The 16006-nt window shown below is 37.3% G+C and overlaps 1 protein-coding gene across 1 annotated transcript; it reads right to left on the bottom strand.

The window, feature by feature from the left end:
* Positions 1–11793: 11793 nt before the first annotated feature.
* LOC132095439 (growth/differentiation factor 8) lies at positions 11794–15562 on the bottom strand. Its single transcript, XM_059500434.1, has 3 exons — positions 15094–15562; positions 14014–14384; positions 11794–13089 (listed from the first exon to the last, which is right to left on the bottom strand). Exons 1-3 carry the CDS (start codon positions 15557–15559, stop codon positions 12709–12711), a joined length of 1218 nt encoding a protein of 405 aa, XP_059356417.1. The 5' UTR covers positions 15560–15562; the 3' UTR covers positions 11794–12708.
* Between the last annotated feature and the right edge of the window lie 444 nt (positions 15563–16006).

Raw genomic sequence — 16006 nt, 5'->3', positions numbered from 1 at the left:
TTCTCATCCAGCATTAATGATGGCGCCAAGTTTTAGGAGCAAGGAAATGTTAGACGTAATTAACGGAGCTATTGAGTTCAGCCTCTAATGCAGAGCTAAATTACTCTGATGCATGTCCTCATGCGGCCATAATTTTGCCAATCAGCTGCTGTAAAGCAATTACCTAGCACTGCTTAACTCAGGGACTCAAGAAACATGTGCTCTGTGTTAAATATCACTGCTGTGAAAACATGTTAGTCTTTTATTGTCATTTAAGCTCTTAAAAGCCTTTTGAAACAGGTCTCTGGTGTCTTAAGGTTAAGCTGGACCCAAAACATCTGGGATTTTATTTTTTCATTCAAACCCAGAAATAGAAACAGTTTTTAGATTTTTAGACCTATATAAAATATTTAACCCTATCAAGCCTGACAACTGAAAGAATAGATATATCTTTTTTTAATGGTTTATTATACCTTTATAAAAAAATATTTATTACATATATATATATATATATATATATATATATATATATATATATATATATATACAGGTGCATCTCAAATTAGAATGTCATGGAAAAGTTCATTTATTTCAGTAATTCAACTCAAATTGTGAAACTCGTGCATTAAATAAATTAAATGCACACAGACTGAAGTAGTTTGTCTTTGGGCTTTTTAATTGTGATGATTTTGGCTCACATTTAACAAAAACCCACCAATTCACATAATCTCAACAAATTAAAATACTTCATAAGAAAAAAAAAAGATTAAGTGATTTGTTGGCCTTCTGAAAAGTATGTTCATTTACTGTACATGTACTCAATACTTGGAAGGCGCTCTATTTGTTTTAATTACTTTCTCAATTCAGCATGGCATGGAGATGATCAGTTTGTGGCACTGCTGAGGTGGTATGGAAGCCCAGGTTTCTTTGACAGTTGCCTTCAGCTCATCTGCATTGTTTGATCTCTTGTTTGTCATTTTCCTCTTGACAATACTCCATAGATTCTCAGGTCTGGTGAGTTTGCTGGCCAGTCAAGCACACCAACACCATGCTCATCTAATCAACTTTTGGTGCTTTTGGCAGGGTGGGCAGGTGCCAAATCCTGCTGAAAAATGAAATCAGCATCTACAAAAAGCTGGTCAGCAGAAGGAAGCATGAAGTGCTCCAACATTTCTTGGTAAACGGGTGCAGTGACTTTGATTTTCGAGAAACACAATGGACCAACACCAGCAGATGACATTGCACCTGATGAGGACAAAACATAAATTTTAGATGACCAAACTGAGCAAAACTATAACATTTGGTGCAGTTTTAATCTTTATAACAGACTACTTAAATAAAAAGCATATAAGTTGATACTCTTTATCTCCGAAATATATATTTTACCAAGATGATATTTAAATGCTTAGATTTATGAGTGTTGTAAATTTTATTGTGAAGGGCAAAACAATAAAATGAACAATAAAATCATAAAATGCCTGTTGAATCATACCCACATTTTACATGATTTATATATCATGTAAAATCATGTAAAATGTGGGTATGATTCATCAGGCATTTTATGATTTTATAGTGTGTATATATATATATATATATATATATATATATATATTGAATTTAAAAGCATGAATTATCATTGGGCTAATTATCAGATGACAGAAGGCATGTATGTAGTACTGTAGATTGTGAAGAACATTTTTTTTTTCAGCAAAGTTTTGATTATGTTGACAATTTAGAATTCTTAGAATATTGTGTATCAAATATGAGAAAGTAGGCTTTATTCAGTTTTATTGAAGATTTTCTGCAAATTTTATAGCATTTTTTTTTTATCCATTATTTTCCAGGTATTATGGACCCCTTTGGAATTGACCAATACATATTGAGTCAGCACAAGATTATAGGAATTAAGTTATTTCTTGTGGCTTACATATTGTCCAAGCAATTTTTGCTCAGTCATGCACTATTCCATATTTCCGTTTGCTAAATTAAAACAGGTGGGTGTGGTGCTGGGTTCCTTTCTCAATCCTCATCACTAAACTAAAAATATCATGGAGTAGATGCACATAGCATGTGTTTCAATTTGTACCTGATTAACGTGCAAAGTTACTGTACGCAAAGCCAGAGAGGGGCGCAAGCGGGGAGCATTGGGCAATGGACACCACCAAAATAACCCATGTGATCTGGCAGGCTCGGTTTTTCACACCACAGTGCAATATGCAAACCTGTTGCATCTGCAGTATTCTGAAAGAAACTGATTTTGGCCTAATACCGATGACACCTGGTAAAATTAATCAAGCGTGACCTTTTTGACTGAGTGTTCACATGCTCTTGAGATGATAGTCGGTTAATCCAGACTAATCAGACTGATTTTCATATTCAAAGTGATTCGATCTGCTGTTCTTGCTGGTTTGAGAGAGCAGGCATACATATTCCCAGCTTTAATGGAAGTCTCAAACAAGAGTCAGAGAGAAATGAGGCCTCTGAGTGCTGCCTCACCTCTCCCCTGCTTTTAGAATTTGCACCCTGTGGCTATGCAAGAGTGAGTGCTGAAGTCGCAGCACAGGGCCGTGAAAACTAAAACGTGTGCTGTGGTTTGACCTTTCCCTATGTTAAATACAATATTATCATAAGACGTGCTATCAAGTTGCAGTGCCATTGCATGATCAGATTCACTGCCACGTGGGCCCTTTGCTCAGGTTCAGCACATGTGAGCTCATTAGAGCAAGTATAAATGTGGTGTAGCATGCCAACTGGTATATATACAAAACATTTAATTTTATTTTACGTTATTATTTTATTCTAATCTTTTTATAAGTGTACATGCAGGGCAATTATGCTTTTTGTCAAACGTTGGGGAAAGAATAAAACTTTATTGGATTTTAAGGCTGCTGGGTGCAGTGAAATCTGCTCCGGCCCAGCTAAATCATTAGGCCATGTTTCTGGAAAAGCAAATGCAATGTAATATAACATCAAATTAGCAAAATGAAGGGGTTATTAACCATAATAACAATACTTAAATACATATTAATTTCTCAATAGAAATCATAAATTGAAACAAGATGTACATTTTAGTGCAGTCATTAAAATATTGAATTACCCAACTGCATTTTATGCATCTAGCCATCCATCCATCTATGCCTATACATGCATACATACACGTGCATCTCATAAAATTTGAATATCATGGAGAAGTTCTTTATTTTTTGTAATTTAATAAAAAAAAAAATTCATTGCACATAAACTGAAATATTTTAAATGAGTTTTTTTATTTAATTCTGATAGTTATGACTTACAGCTTAAGAAAATCTAAAAGATCAATCAATAAAAGATTTACAAAACAGAAATGTTCAAGATCTCCACAGCAGGTTTAATTATGCACTCAATACTTGGTTGGGGCTCCTTTTGCACAAATTACTGCTTCAATACTGTGTGGCATGGAGATGATCAGCCTGTGGCACTGCTGAGGCTTTATCGAAGCCCAGGTTGCTTTGATAGCGGCCTTCAGCTCATCTGTATTGTTTGTCAGATGTTACTTATCTTCCTCTTCACAATACCCCATAGATTCTCTGTGAGGTTCAGGTCAGGTGAGTTGGTTGGCCAGTCAAGCACAGTAATATCATGGTGATCAAACGACTTGGATGTGGTTTTGGCACTGTGGGCAGGTGCTAAAGTCCTGTTGCCGAATGAAATCAGCATCTATATAAAGCTTGTCAGCAGATGGAAGCATAAAGTGCTCCAAAATCTCCTGGTAGATGGCTGTGTTGACTTTGGACTTGATAAAACACAATGGACCAACACCAGCAGATGTCACAGCACCCCAAATCATCCCTGACTTTGGAAACTTTACGCTGGACTTTGGATTCTGTGCCTCCAGTCTTCCTCCAGACCTTGATTTCCGAATTAAATGCTAAATTTACTTTCATCTGATAAGAAGACTCTGGACCACTGAGCAACAGTCCAGTTATTTTTCTCCCTACCCAGGTGAAATGCTTCTGACGTTTTTTCTGGTTCAGGAGTGGCTTGGTTCTAGGAATGTGACAGCTGTAGCCCTTTTCCTGAAGATGTCTGAGTGTAGTGACTCTTGATGCGCTGACTCCGGCTTCAGTCCACTCCATGTGAAGCTCCTCCAAGTTCTTAAATAGACTTTTCCTGAAAATCTTCCCAAGGCTGTGGTCATCTCTGTTGCTTGTGCACCTTTTCCTACCACACTTTTTCCTTCCAGTCAACTTTCTATGAATATATTTTGGTACAGCACTCTGTGAACACCCAGCCCTTTCAGCAATGACCTTCTGTGGCTTTCCCTCCTTGTGGAGGGTGTCGATGATTGTCTTCTGGAAAACTGTCAAGTCAGTAGTCTTTCTCATAATTGTGGTTGCATGTTCTCAACTAGCCCAAGAGGTACCCAGTATTTATACTAAAAATTAATCAAACTAATTAAGCTCAAAATGGAATTTCCTAATTTTTTGAGATACTGAATTTTTTATTTTCCTAAGCTGTAAGTCGTAACCATCAAAATTAAAACAGAAAACTCTTGAAACATTTCAGTTTGTGTGCAATGAATCTAGATTTTTTTTTAAGTTTGCTTTTTTAAATGAAATGACAAAAAATAAAGACCTTTTCCATGATATTCTTTTAGATGCACCTGTACATACCTGATTAATCACATTCATTTTCATTTAACCATTGTTATAAAATCAATAATAACAAAGAAATAGCCTAAGTATAGCTATAATATAAATATTTATTTGTTTTAAGTAACTTATACATTTTTTTTAAATAACGGGTCAACACAGCACTTATTTTAAAACAGCGCTCGCTCTCGGTTTCAATCATTACATCGACAAACACCAAGTAATGTCATTTTTTTATGTTTTTGTAGATTTGAACATCACAATAAAGGTTTTTTTTCCTTTACACTGTCTTCAAAACACAAACGAGTACGTGCACATGTATACATGCGTGAGGATGTAGCCACAACATTTTCACGATTGCTCTCAGCATCAGCAACAGTAGTCGACAAGCCTTAAGTGCAATTTGTTTTATCACAAAAAAGCTTGTTTTCCCCCATACAACATCTCAAGAAAGTTGTTCACAAGAACCAAGCAAATGAGTGATACGTGTAAACCATAAGAACATTTGCAAACTAGGTCTCCTTTGAATTAAAGGAAGTAGCCTACTGTCACTTTTAACACGTTTTTATAAATGTCATAATTTTATATTTTATATAAATTAAAAAAATTATAAAAATTCACTTACAAAGTCTTCAAGAAAGTTGACTGTTGAGACAGGTGCCTACAACACTGAAATAAACAAATTGCTCTAATTATGGTAGGAATACCCCTTTTTTGTATTGTTTTTAAAAATACATAATTAATCCCACTGTATTAATGTGTTGAATTCAGTAATCATTTTTTTCAAAGCTTTTAACTGTTCACTTAGATGCCATTTTTATCCTTTCAACCAAATGTTTCTCATACATTCAAAGTGCAAATCAGCAAAATGTGCTGTAAATTCATAATATATACAATTAGCCATCAAATGGCATTCATTAATTAAAGAGCGAGCAGCTGGCACTGGTAGAAGGAGAGTACTGTAGGAGGCTCTGGCATGAGATGGACTGCACATTGCGGTCAGAGAGTGTGCCAAATGCCATTCCAGTGCCTCTGCAACAGGGGTCAAAGGTTAAGAAACATTGTGGCTCAGAAGACAGATGTCCATGAGGCCTGGGCCGATATTATCATTCTGCTTGAGAGCTGAAATCACCATTTGTTCAGCCATTTTAATATGAAACGTAGCTCGATATGGAGTTATAATGACGTATTTAACTGTATTCTTAACTACTACCAATTGTGTCACCATATGGTGATCTCAATAGGTGATGCACTCTTTTAAATGTGCAGTCTTGCTGCTGCCTTACATTGGTGGATTGCATACTGTCCAGCTTAATGCTCTCGCTATGAGACTTGTGGTACTTGGCAGCATCCACTTTATAATCACTGACTGGTTTTCATGTTGTTTAAGCATTAGATTTAAGCATTAAATGTACTCTTTGTGCGAGAATGGGGGTTACCTTTGCTTATTTACTATCTGAACTGTATAGTTGTTGTTATCAACATTTTCAATTTGGCAAATCATAGTATAGGATCTAGTATAAACCATATAGGGTTACCTGTACATTGAATGACCGTGATTGATAGAAATCAGATGAAATAGATCAATTTTTATATGAACAATATTTGTTTGACATGAGATAGGCAGATAGATAGATAGATAGATAGATAGATAGATAGATAGATAGATAGATAGATAGTTAGATAGATTTGAAATAGATAGGAGATTTCTGTATAAGAAATTACAGACAATTTTTCAACGGGCAATATTTTATTTGAACAACTCTTGATACAAACATTATTGCCTTGATTGCAAAACAAAGCAAAACTGCTTCTCCATATGACAAGACACCTCAGATTCCTGCATATACAGCTGTTTGACAGGCGCTGTGATGACACAGGAGGGGACATGTTTCCATTTTTCCAAATGATCCAGACATCTCGCAGTCTCCTCAGAGGAGCATCTATCCTCCATCACTGTCAGTCATTGGTGTCCTGGGGGCATATGGTTTACTGCCACAGACCTTTTCCACTTCAGTCATTAGGGTGCCTTGTAAATGAACTTAGACTTATGGACAAAACTTGCTGAATGACTCATTCCAGCCCAAATGTGATCTTGAGTTACACATTGCTAAAACAGGACACATTCCCATCCTCAACGTCCGGAAGCTTTACGATGTAATTAATCAAATGTTGATTCCACAAGGGTCAATAGAGTTTCGGGAGAGACGGATGTCGATTTCTCAGCTAAGTGAAAAAACAAGTGGTGTTGAAGGCAGGGCCCAGTGTGGATGCGCTGGATAAATCCATCAGGGGCGCTGACAACCAGCCGTCAGTGGCTGCACATCTGCGCCCATCTGCCCGAGGCTCATGTCTTTTATTGCTTTTCATTGCTTTCTTCAGATGAGAGCATAAGTTCAGTGCAACTGAATCGCACGTCCCTTGGAAACTGAGGTGATTATTGCATTTCGAAATGTTAGATTAATCATTAAATTAAAAGTACTTTGGGTTGTGCCTGTTGAGTGGACCTGATTGTTGACTGAATTGGAAGAGATCAGTGCCGAGCTGAAAGATAAGCTTGGCTCTGTGAGATGTCAGAGAGATTTGGTCCAGTGGACGGAAATTAATTGTCACTGAGTATAATGATGAAAGATTATTTGTTTGTTTTTTATTCAAACCTAAACATTTGGTTTTCTGTGATGTAGTCTATAGAAGACTGATGATACAATATACCATAGTAAAGTAGGTTTAGATGAAGGTTTGTCAAAATTTCAAGAAGCATCAGTTTTAATGCTTCTTTAAATGTTAAATCACTGCATGCTTTGATTTTCCAGCTACATTACAGTACCTTTTAAAAGTTGTGTTTTTGTCTTGTGCTTAACAAGGCTGCATCTGTTTGATCAAAGATAGTCAACAATTAACTGTAATTGTAAAAATTTAATTTATATCAGCTGAAATTACCGCAGTCTTCAGTGTCACGATCCTTCAGAAATCATTCTAATGTGCTGATATCATTTTTTCCAAAAGAACGACATTTATTTTAAAGGGGTCATATGATGCAATTTAAATGTTTCCTTTCTCTTTGGAGTGTTACAAGCTCTTGGTGCATGAAGAAGATCTGTAACGTTGCAAAGACTAAAGTCTCAAATCCAAAGAGATATTCTTTATCAAAGTTAAGACTCTGCCATGCCCCCCTAAAACGCCTCATTTAAACACGCCCCCACATATCTACATCACTATGTGGAAATATTTGCATAATGCCGCCCAAATGTTCACACAAAGAAAGAAGGCATGGTTTCAGTAACCGCAGTTACTGTTCAAGCAGCCATGTCACTTTAATTGGACTTCCAAAAGTAAATGCAGTTAGGAATCTTTAAGATTACTTAAAACAGAACAGCAACGAATTTTACGGATGACCGTTTTGTGAACATTGGAGAGGAGGTCATTCAGAGTTTGTTACGACAATCTGGTGCTTCTGAATCAGCTACTGTAAGTATGTTTTTTTATTAGTTTAAGTATTTGCTGTTGAATATTCAAATGTTGAGTTTTGCATATCGTGTGCGAGAGAGAGAGAATGAGAGAGAGAGAGAGAGAGAGAAAAAGGGAGAGAGGGTCATACAGTGGAGTCAGCTGTCTTAACTGTCCTTGGCTTGTGTACTGCAAACACATACGAGCTTCATCACTGTCGGTCACGGAACTCTGTTGCCCTTTTGGGCTTGAACTGATGGTAAGACTAAGTACATTATTAACTGCCTTTTACATTTATTTTGAAAGATGAAGCTCGCGATTATGGAAAGGGGCGTTACATTTCCGATGAGTGCTTGCGGTGTTCGGCCAATCACAATGCACTGGGTCAGCTGGCCAATCAGAGCAGACTGGATTGTAGGAATGAGGGACTTTGTAGAAAACAACGTGTTTGAGAGAGGCTGGGTATAGAGGACCTACAATAATGTACAGTATTTGAAAAATAATGTTTTTTGAACATTAAAGCATGTCAACATATTCTGTTACATCAAATACACAAAATAATGATATTTAAAAAAGCATCATATGACCCCTTTAAATAAAAATGTTTTGTAAAATTCTAAATGTCTTTCCTGTTACTATTGATTGATTTAATGCACCCTTGATAAATAAAATATTTTTTTCATTGAAAAAATTAAATATTTACTCCCACAAACCTTATTTATTATTTTTCGATTATTATTATTATTATTATTATTATTATTATTATTATTATTATTATTATTATTTATTTATTATTTTTAATTTTTTTGTGGTTAAGTAACGTAATATCAGCAGTGCATGTATACTGGGGCAGCATAAATAACTTCAATTATATATATATATATATATATATATATATATATATATATATATATATATATATATATACACACATATACAGTTGCAATCAAATTATTCAACCCCTATGACCTGCAAGGCATTTTGTCGTGGTGAGCAAAATTTTATGAAAACAAATTTAACAAAGGCATCAGTAAAGTATTAGAGAAAGTTTGTTAATACACTTTTGAGTGATTCTGAGAATGGAACACTGATGAATCATGATGAAATTCAAATTGGCTCTAAACATTTATGTTCAAAATTTTTCAACCCCCCAAAAACTCAAATTTTGTGCAGAATATTTTATTCTTTAAAATCACAAATAAACGCTGTCTGTAAGTGCTTAGAAGCTTCTGTCACCTCTACTACAGTCTTGGCCCATTCATTGCCTGAAAAAGCTTCCAGATCACTGATAATCTTTGGTTTTCACATTGCCACTGCTTTCTTTAAATTCAACCAGATATTTGCAATGATAATTAAGCCTGGAGACTTAACAGGTCACTCAAGTACATTCTATGACTGATCCCTGAACCAAGCAGAAGTAGATTTGGATGTGTTCTTTGGGATGACTATCCTGCAGGAAAGTCCATTGATCATCAGCTTCAGTCTTTGCACCAAAGGGATCACAATTCTTGTCAAAATGGCCTGATACTTCAAAGAATCCATGATGTCCTTCATACAGTCATGATTTCCACTTCCTGCTACAGTTAAGAAACCCCATAACAGGACTGGTCCACATCCAAATTTGACGATGGAGATGGTGTTCTTCTGCTTATGAGCTTTGCCTGTTTTGCAGCAGACATACCGCTGATCCATGGGCCCAAAAAGTTCCAGTTTGGTCACATCACTCCATAAAACGTTCCTCCAGAGCTCCAGAGGTCTACACAAATTCATTTTATCATTTTCAAGTTGGCCTTTTGTTCCTCTTGATCAAGAGTGGTATTCATCAAGATGTCTCAACATGTAGGCCATACTTGTCTAGTGTTCTTCTCACACGCTGCATTGAAATGGTTTTCTTCCTTTCATCGTGTCATCTTGCAAGTCTTTGGCTGTACGTACATTGCAGATTTTCTTCAGTTGCTCTGATTAAACATTTTATGATATTGTGCCTTTTCTTCAACACCCTCAAAGCTTTTCGGTTAATCACACTTTAAGCTAAGGAATAAGGCTGAGAGTTGTGTCTCTAGGAACTTTTAATGTCTTAGAAATCTTCATATAGCCTTAGCCTTTCTAAAGTAATACAATATTTATTCTCTTTAGCTTTTGTGAGATCTCTGTTGATATTTTTGCTACTCAACTTCAGCACATGCATGGGCTAACTGTATGTGTAACAGCTCAAGCTAATTCTGTTTTTAATAGAGTTTCTAAAGTCTTAATTGTGTTTCGAGACTCTTTTATTCCCCACATGCAAATAAGTGATTTAAAAACAGCAATGTTGAATAAGGGTTGAATAATTATGACATAGCAGTATTATTAAAAATCTTATAACTAAAATATATATATATATATATATATATATATATATATATATATATATATATAGACAATATCACTTTAATATGCCAGTGAACTGTTATAGATGCAATTTTTATTTTATCCTTGATCTTCAGAAAAGCTTGTATTTGTAAAGTACTACAGTCTACAGTCTATATAATATATATATATAAAGAATTGAATAATCTCTAAATAATTCAGAATAATTTTTCTTGTTCAAAACCTAAATGACATCTGTCTACTTAAGATGAAAAATTGGCAGACGGGTGATAGAAAAGCTCATGTTTACCGCAGCAACAGAACAGGTGAGATGACAATAGCACAACACGCGTCACCTGTCTGCAACCTGGCCATCAATATACCTTCAACTCATCACTCAAAAGCAAGCATTTCCCCAGCTGTTCCAGAGACTATGCACGTTAGTGCAACCGGCAAGCCACAGAGACAAGGAAAACGTTTCCCGTGTGACAGATATAACAACTCGGGGAAACCATTACTGTTCCTGTTTATCATACACTTGTCGTTACCTGGCACAAAGGACGTGCTGCAAGTCAGATGCACAAGAAAACAAATCAATCATGCTTCTGCTGAGCGTGATTCATAGCACGAACGCTCCTGCATGTAGAACGGGATGAATTACGAAAGGATGCAACTGATTATCGGTGTGCATTCAGATGTTAAAACGTTTCAGGAGCGTTTATGTGAGGTGTTTGGTTTTTCAGAACCCACGTGTAATTGTATGTGGCAAATATGATTCTGAAACCACGGTGCATTATCTCAACCCAAACGTGGAAAGAAATGTTATTGCTCAGGGACTTCTAATCTCCCACAACCCTCTGTTCATTTCAGAGCAGTTCCCACCTGGTTTCCATGGCATCTGTCCAACTCACAGCAGGAAAGGAAGCAGATCTCGTCAGTGCTGAGTTCGCCCTCTTCTGGACGGAAGTGAGGGCTCCAATAAGCCCTGGTCTAATTAGCCATGCTGTCAAAACATTTCTGCACAAGTCCTTTTAGAAAACTCTGCTGCATGCTCACGCTGAACTATTCAGAAGGAAGATTTGTTAATTTGGGCTTATGTAACACCACAGCTCGGTGCCATTACGGGAAAAACAAATGAAAAGGTCAAATGATAGTAAATTCAACCCAAAAGGAACCTCTTAACAGTTTGGACAATACCCCGCGTTCACCTTTGCTTAGAAAAAGCCATGACATGGAACAACTTCCCTTTTAAACTCGCTGACCACATCCAACATGGCTCAGTTTGACCATAAATCAATTTTATCAACTGCATGTTTCCAAATATTCAAAACTCAATTCCAAATGAACCCGTTTTCTTAAGCGATTTGAAATAACAGAGTTGAACATATAAAGCAAGCACCTTTATTTGTTTGAACAGATACATAGATTTATATTGTACACTTTTTTTCATATACATGTACTAACCGTGGTTAAAAAAGGCAACTGTTAATGGAAACAATGGCAAGTATACAATACAATTAGCAAATATATCAAAATCAGTTTTTACAACATTTTTAGCAACCAATTCTTTCTATTGGTCTGCCATAGTGCAAACTGTGTGGTTTGAAGACAGAGTGTTAGCGTGATATTAACATTCATTCATACAGTTCCGACGTCTCTGTCTCGAACACATTTCAATGTGTAGACCGCCTTCACAGTGCCTTTGCTTCAAGTCCTTCTGTCCCCTAATGTCGATCTCAATAATACTTCAAGTGTGTAGGGCTGTTTGACAGATGAGTAGTGGACGAAAGCTACGATTACCAATTTGATCGTTGTGTTTATTGCAGTGTATGTGGAAGTTTGCATCAGATAACTGTATTCAAGCTCTGTTCAATGTTCAAGAGTCCCTCTCTGTTTTTCTTGGATACTCTTCTTAAACAAGCTCAGCTGTTACAGCAAAGATCTAAATGACTGTATTTTGGAGTGGTTGCATAATACATGTGTATCCTAATGAGAGTATTCTGACAAGGTGAAAACATGAAATAAAGCAGAGAATGTCGTCCATTTCAAAAGTGTCCATTCCCAAGTCCAGCCAGTATATGACGTTCCTTTAGTACATCCATGTAACATTGGACTCCTGTGGCAGAGATACTGATTTAGAGGAAAATGACAAAAAACATAGTCAAATGAAGCGGTGCCCAGAGAGTGAGTGAGCGTCCTTCTATTGCACAGTGTCTTGCGGAAAACAATGATAATGGATGGTGGATGGTGTGATCAGATGTCCGGGTCTGTGAGACGGATCGAGTCCTGGCTGGGCACTGGTTCACGAGCAGCCACAGCGGTCTACTACCATTGAGGGGATCTTGCCGTAGATGATCTGCTCTTTGCCGTTGAAGTAAAGCATGTTGATGGGAGACATCTTGGTGGGGGTGCAGCAGGGTCCAGCGGTGCCTCGTGGATTGGCCTTGTTCACTAGATGGGTGTGGGGATATTTCTGCAGGTGCATGTAGTCGCATTCTCCTGAACAGTAATTCGCCTTATAGCGTTTTGGAGCAATAATCCAGTCCCAGCCGAAGTCCTCGAAGTCCACAGTGAGAGGGTACCTGCAGCATCGAGACTCTGACGAATTCTCATCGCAGTCCAGCCCAGAGTCCCTCCGGATTCGCTTTGGGCCCTCCGAGATTTTCACCTCCATGAAGGGGAGCTGGGAATGAAAGAAACCAAGAGCAAGTGTTTCAGTTTACTGTTGAGACTTTCCTATCTGACGGCGCTTGCCAACTCCTGGTCTGGTCTGACCGTGAAGTAGCTCTGTCCGGCCATTAATGAATGCCACAGCTAGCCAGTACAGATATGATTAGGCAAGGGAATACATTTAATGATTCCAATTCCACATAATGATTCTTTACTTAATGGTGCCATTAACGATTTGTCAATTATTATTGCAGTTACTGCCCCCAGCAAATCATGAGATCATTTCTGATATCAGCAGAACAAATGTACAGGCAAAAATGACATATTTTTGCGTTTTTAATAACTTTTCACACACCTTTTATGGTATGTATATTAAATAAAAATACTAAAATAAAGAATAAACATTTTAAATTAATTTTATAACACTGACTTCCACGAGTTCTAATTGAAGATAATCTCATTTAAGTTTCATGAGGGTTAACCATTTTTCTTTTAAATTGATTATTAATCTTATCTTATTAATGATATCTTTGATACCTTATTAATAAATGAAAGTTTCTTATTAAATATGACAAAAGTAACTGGAGATTCAGTGAGTCAGATTAATTCACTAAAAATAACCGTTCGAAAGAGTCATTCGTTCTCGAATCGACGAATCTTTTTGATTCCCAAAAACATTCGGGACAACACCGATGTAGCGAAATTCTGTATTGTGTAGCGTTGCTGGGCGCTCAGACCCATGCACTTATCATGCAAGAAATATGCATTTTACATTTTTGAGATATCATTATTTATTTAAAACAAATTCCTTTGTAAATAAAACCATCTAAATAATTTCTCACCAGTCATTCACAACAATTACTGTTGGCAAAGCGGTCTGAAAGTGGTTATATTGGACGAAAAACGCATTTTTGTTAACCACAACAGCTGAACTCACCAGCCCATCCTCTCCAGGCTCAGCTGAGGTGACGGCCAAGTCGTTTCCCTTCGCGTCATACGCGTTTATCTCAATGCCCCAGTTGTTCTCCGGTTGTCTTAACCACACCGTGAGCACCTGTTTGACGTCTATACTCTGCCAAGACGTCACTCCTGCGTTCACGTCGATCTTCAGGGATCGTATTCGTATGTGCCTTCCTCCGTCCGTGACAGGCATCAGCCGTGATATCTGTAAGAAAACGGTGGTCGTTTCTTCTGCAGGTCTCAGATGAACCCAGAGCTGCGCTCTTACGATCCGGTTCGCTTGGATCTTCGGACTGAAGGAGAAAAAACAACACTTCGGTTTCCGATCTACTTGAACGATGGAGTCAGCTGAAAAAAGAAGAGAAATAGCGATTATACGGGGTCTGCTGGTTTCACTTAGTTTTTTTTGTTATAGCGGTTTATGAAGTGGCGCACTGGTATATATATATTATATATATAAAAATGAAGTTTTAAAGAAATAACGTTGACTACGCCCACAAAATTGAATACATTAAAGACATAAAGCAGACATTTGAATGTAAACAATTGGATTGACTGTATGTGTCTACATATATAGGCTACATAATGCTATAGGCTACAAACGGCATTGCGGATGGCAACATTTAGCTATACAAGTAATAACTAATGGATCACCTACACACATTATATCTATACCACAATACAGTTTTTTACATAAAAAGATTGCCTAAGAAATGACCCAGTTTCAACTACAGTTTGTAGATGTCACGTGCAGTAAAGGTGAAAACATTTTCTTGTGAGCGACGCTGGTGCGCTTTTCTGCGCTTCCATGTTCAGAGTGCGTAAAATCGGTTAACAAGGCTGATAAAGGAGCAACACAAAGCTTTTAAAATCAGTAAACGAGAATTATCTTTGCATTAACTCTGCATTTAATGCACAATAGACGTTTTGTGAGTGCAAACGGCTTGGATGTAAAGTCTGCGTAAAGGGTCCCTTCAAGTAGCTACTCTATTTTTTTCGTCCATTGTTAATAGGGTACATCTACTTGAACGAATCTTTTTAAATAGACGATCCTTACGCTCTGTGGCCATGGTCATGATGGTCTCTGTGGTGGCATGTTCATCATCCTCTTCCATAGCTCCATCCTTACTGTCATCCCCCAGAACATCGTACTGATCCAGAAGTTGTTGCAAAGGCGGTGCTTTGGGTAAAAGCTGCTTGACCACGTCCCGGCTGATGTTTGGAGCCTGTTTGAGTCGGAGTTTGCTAAGAATCTGGGACTTGATGGCATGCAGTCTCATCAGCTTGCTGTGTTGTCTGAACTCACATGTGGAGCACTGCTCGCTTTCCTCCGTGGCTGTGGAAGGCTGCTGGTGCGCCGTTATATCTCCATGACTCACTGAACCGCATGCAATTAATACACTTAGAGAAATTAAAACCTGTGTAAAATGCATGTTCCAAAGCGAGCTAAAGGATGTTTGCGATGTTTGCTCTGATTTGCTATGGAAATTAACTTCACCACGCACCGGACAAGTAGATGTCATGCTTAAATTCGGCAAGGCTTTTTATACTGCAACTTTGGCCACTCTATTGTGTCGTAAGATTCAATGATTGGCTGAGCTGGCAACAATAAACCTAATGGACAGAGCTGGACTTCTTTCGCAGTTCTTAAAGAGGCATGGCACATCTTAGAGGACTCGTGAAGGAATTAGCCGAACTTGAATACAAATCATGCACATGCATATGAAAACTGAAAAATTTCAGCGCGTGCATCTAGGCTACTCACTGTCCAAATACACCTGACCCATAATGTAAGGCTACGTGTGACATTTATGCATATGAAATCATTATCAACAGGATATTTGTTTTTATCTTAACAGTAATTACCATATAATGGCCCTTGACGTTCTACACAACTTGAAGCTTTAGCAGCTTTGAAATGTTGGTTCATTTATTAATTTATATCGTGAAAAACTTGCTATGTCATTTCA

Source organism: Carassius carassius, chromosome 19, assembly GCF_963082965.1.
Source record: "Carassius carassius chromosome 19, fCarCar2.1, whole genome shotgun sequence".
In the NCBI taxonomy this organism is placed as follows: domain Eukaryota; kingdom Metazoa; phylum Chordata; class Actinopteri; order Cypriniformes; family Cyprinidae; genus Carassius; species Carassius carassius.
This window is presented reverse-complemented; position numbering and strand designations above follow the sequence as displayed.

Bases quoted from the DNA above. Each gene is read 5' to 3' on its own strand.
- LOC132095439 (XM_059500434.1), bottom strand. From the start codon at position 15,559: ATGACATCTACTTGTCCGGTGCGTGGTGAAGTTAATTTCCATAGCAAA. The intron at 14,385-15,093 runs GTAAGGATCGTC...TTCTTTTTTCAG, and splicing joins CATGACCATGGCCACAGAGC to CTGACTCCATCGTTCAAGTA. The intron at 13,090-14,013 runs GTGAGTTCAGCT...TTTCATTCCCAG, and splicing joins AGCCTGGAGAGGATGGGCTG to CTCCCCTTCATGGAGGTGAA.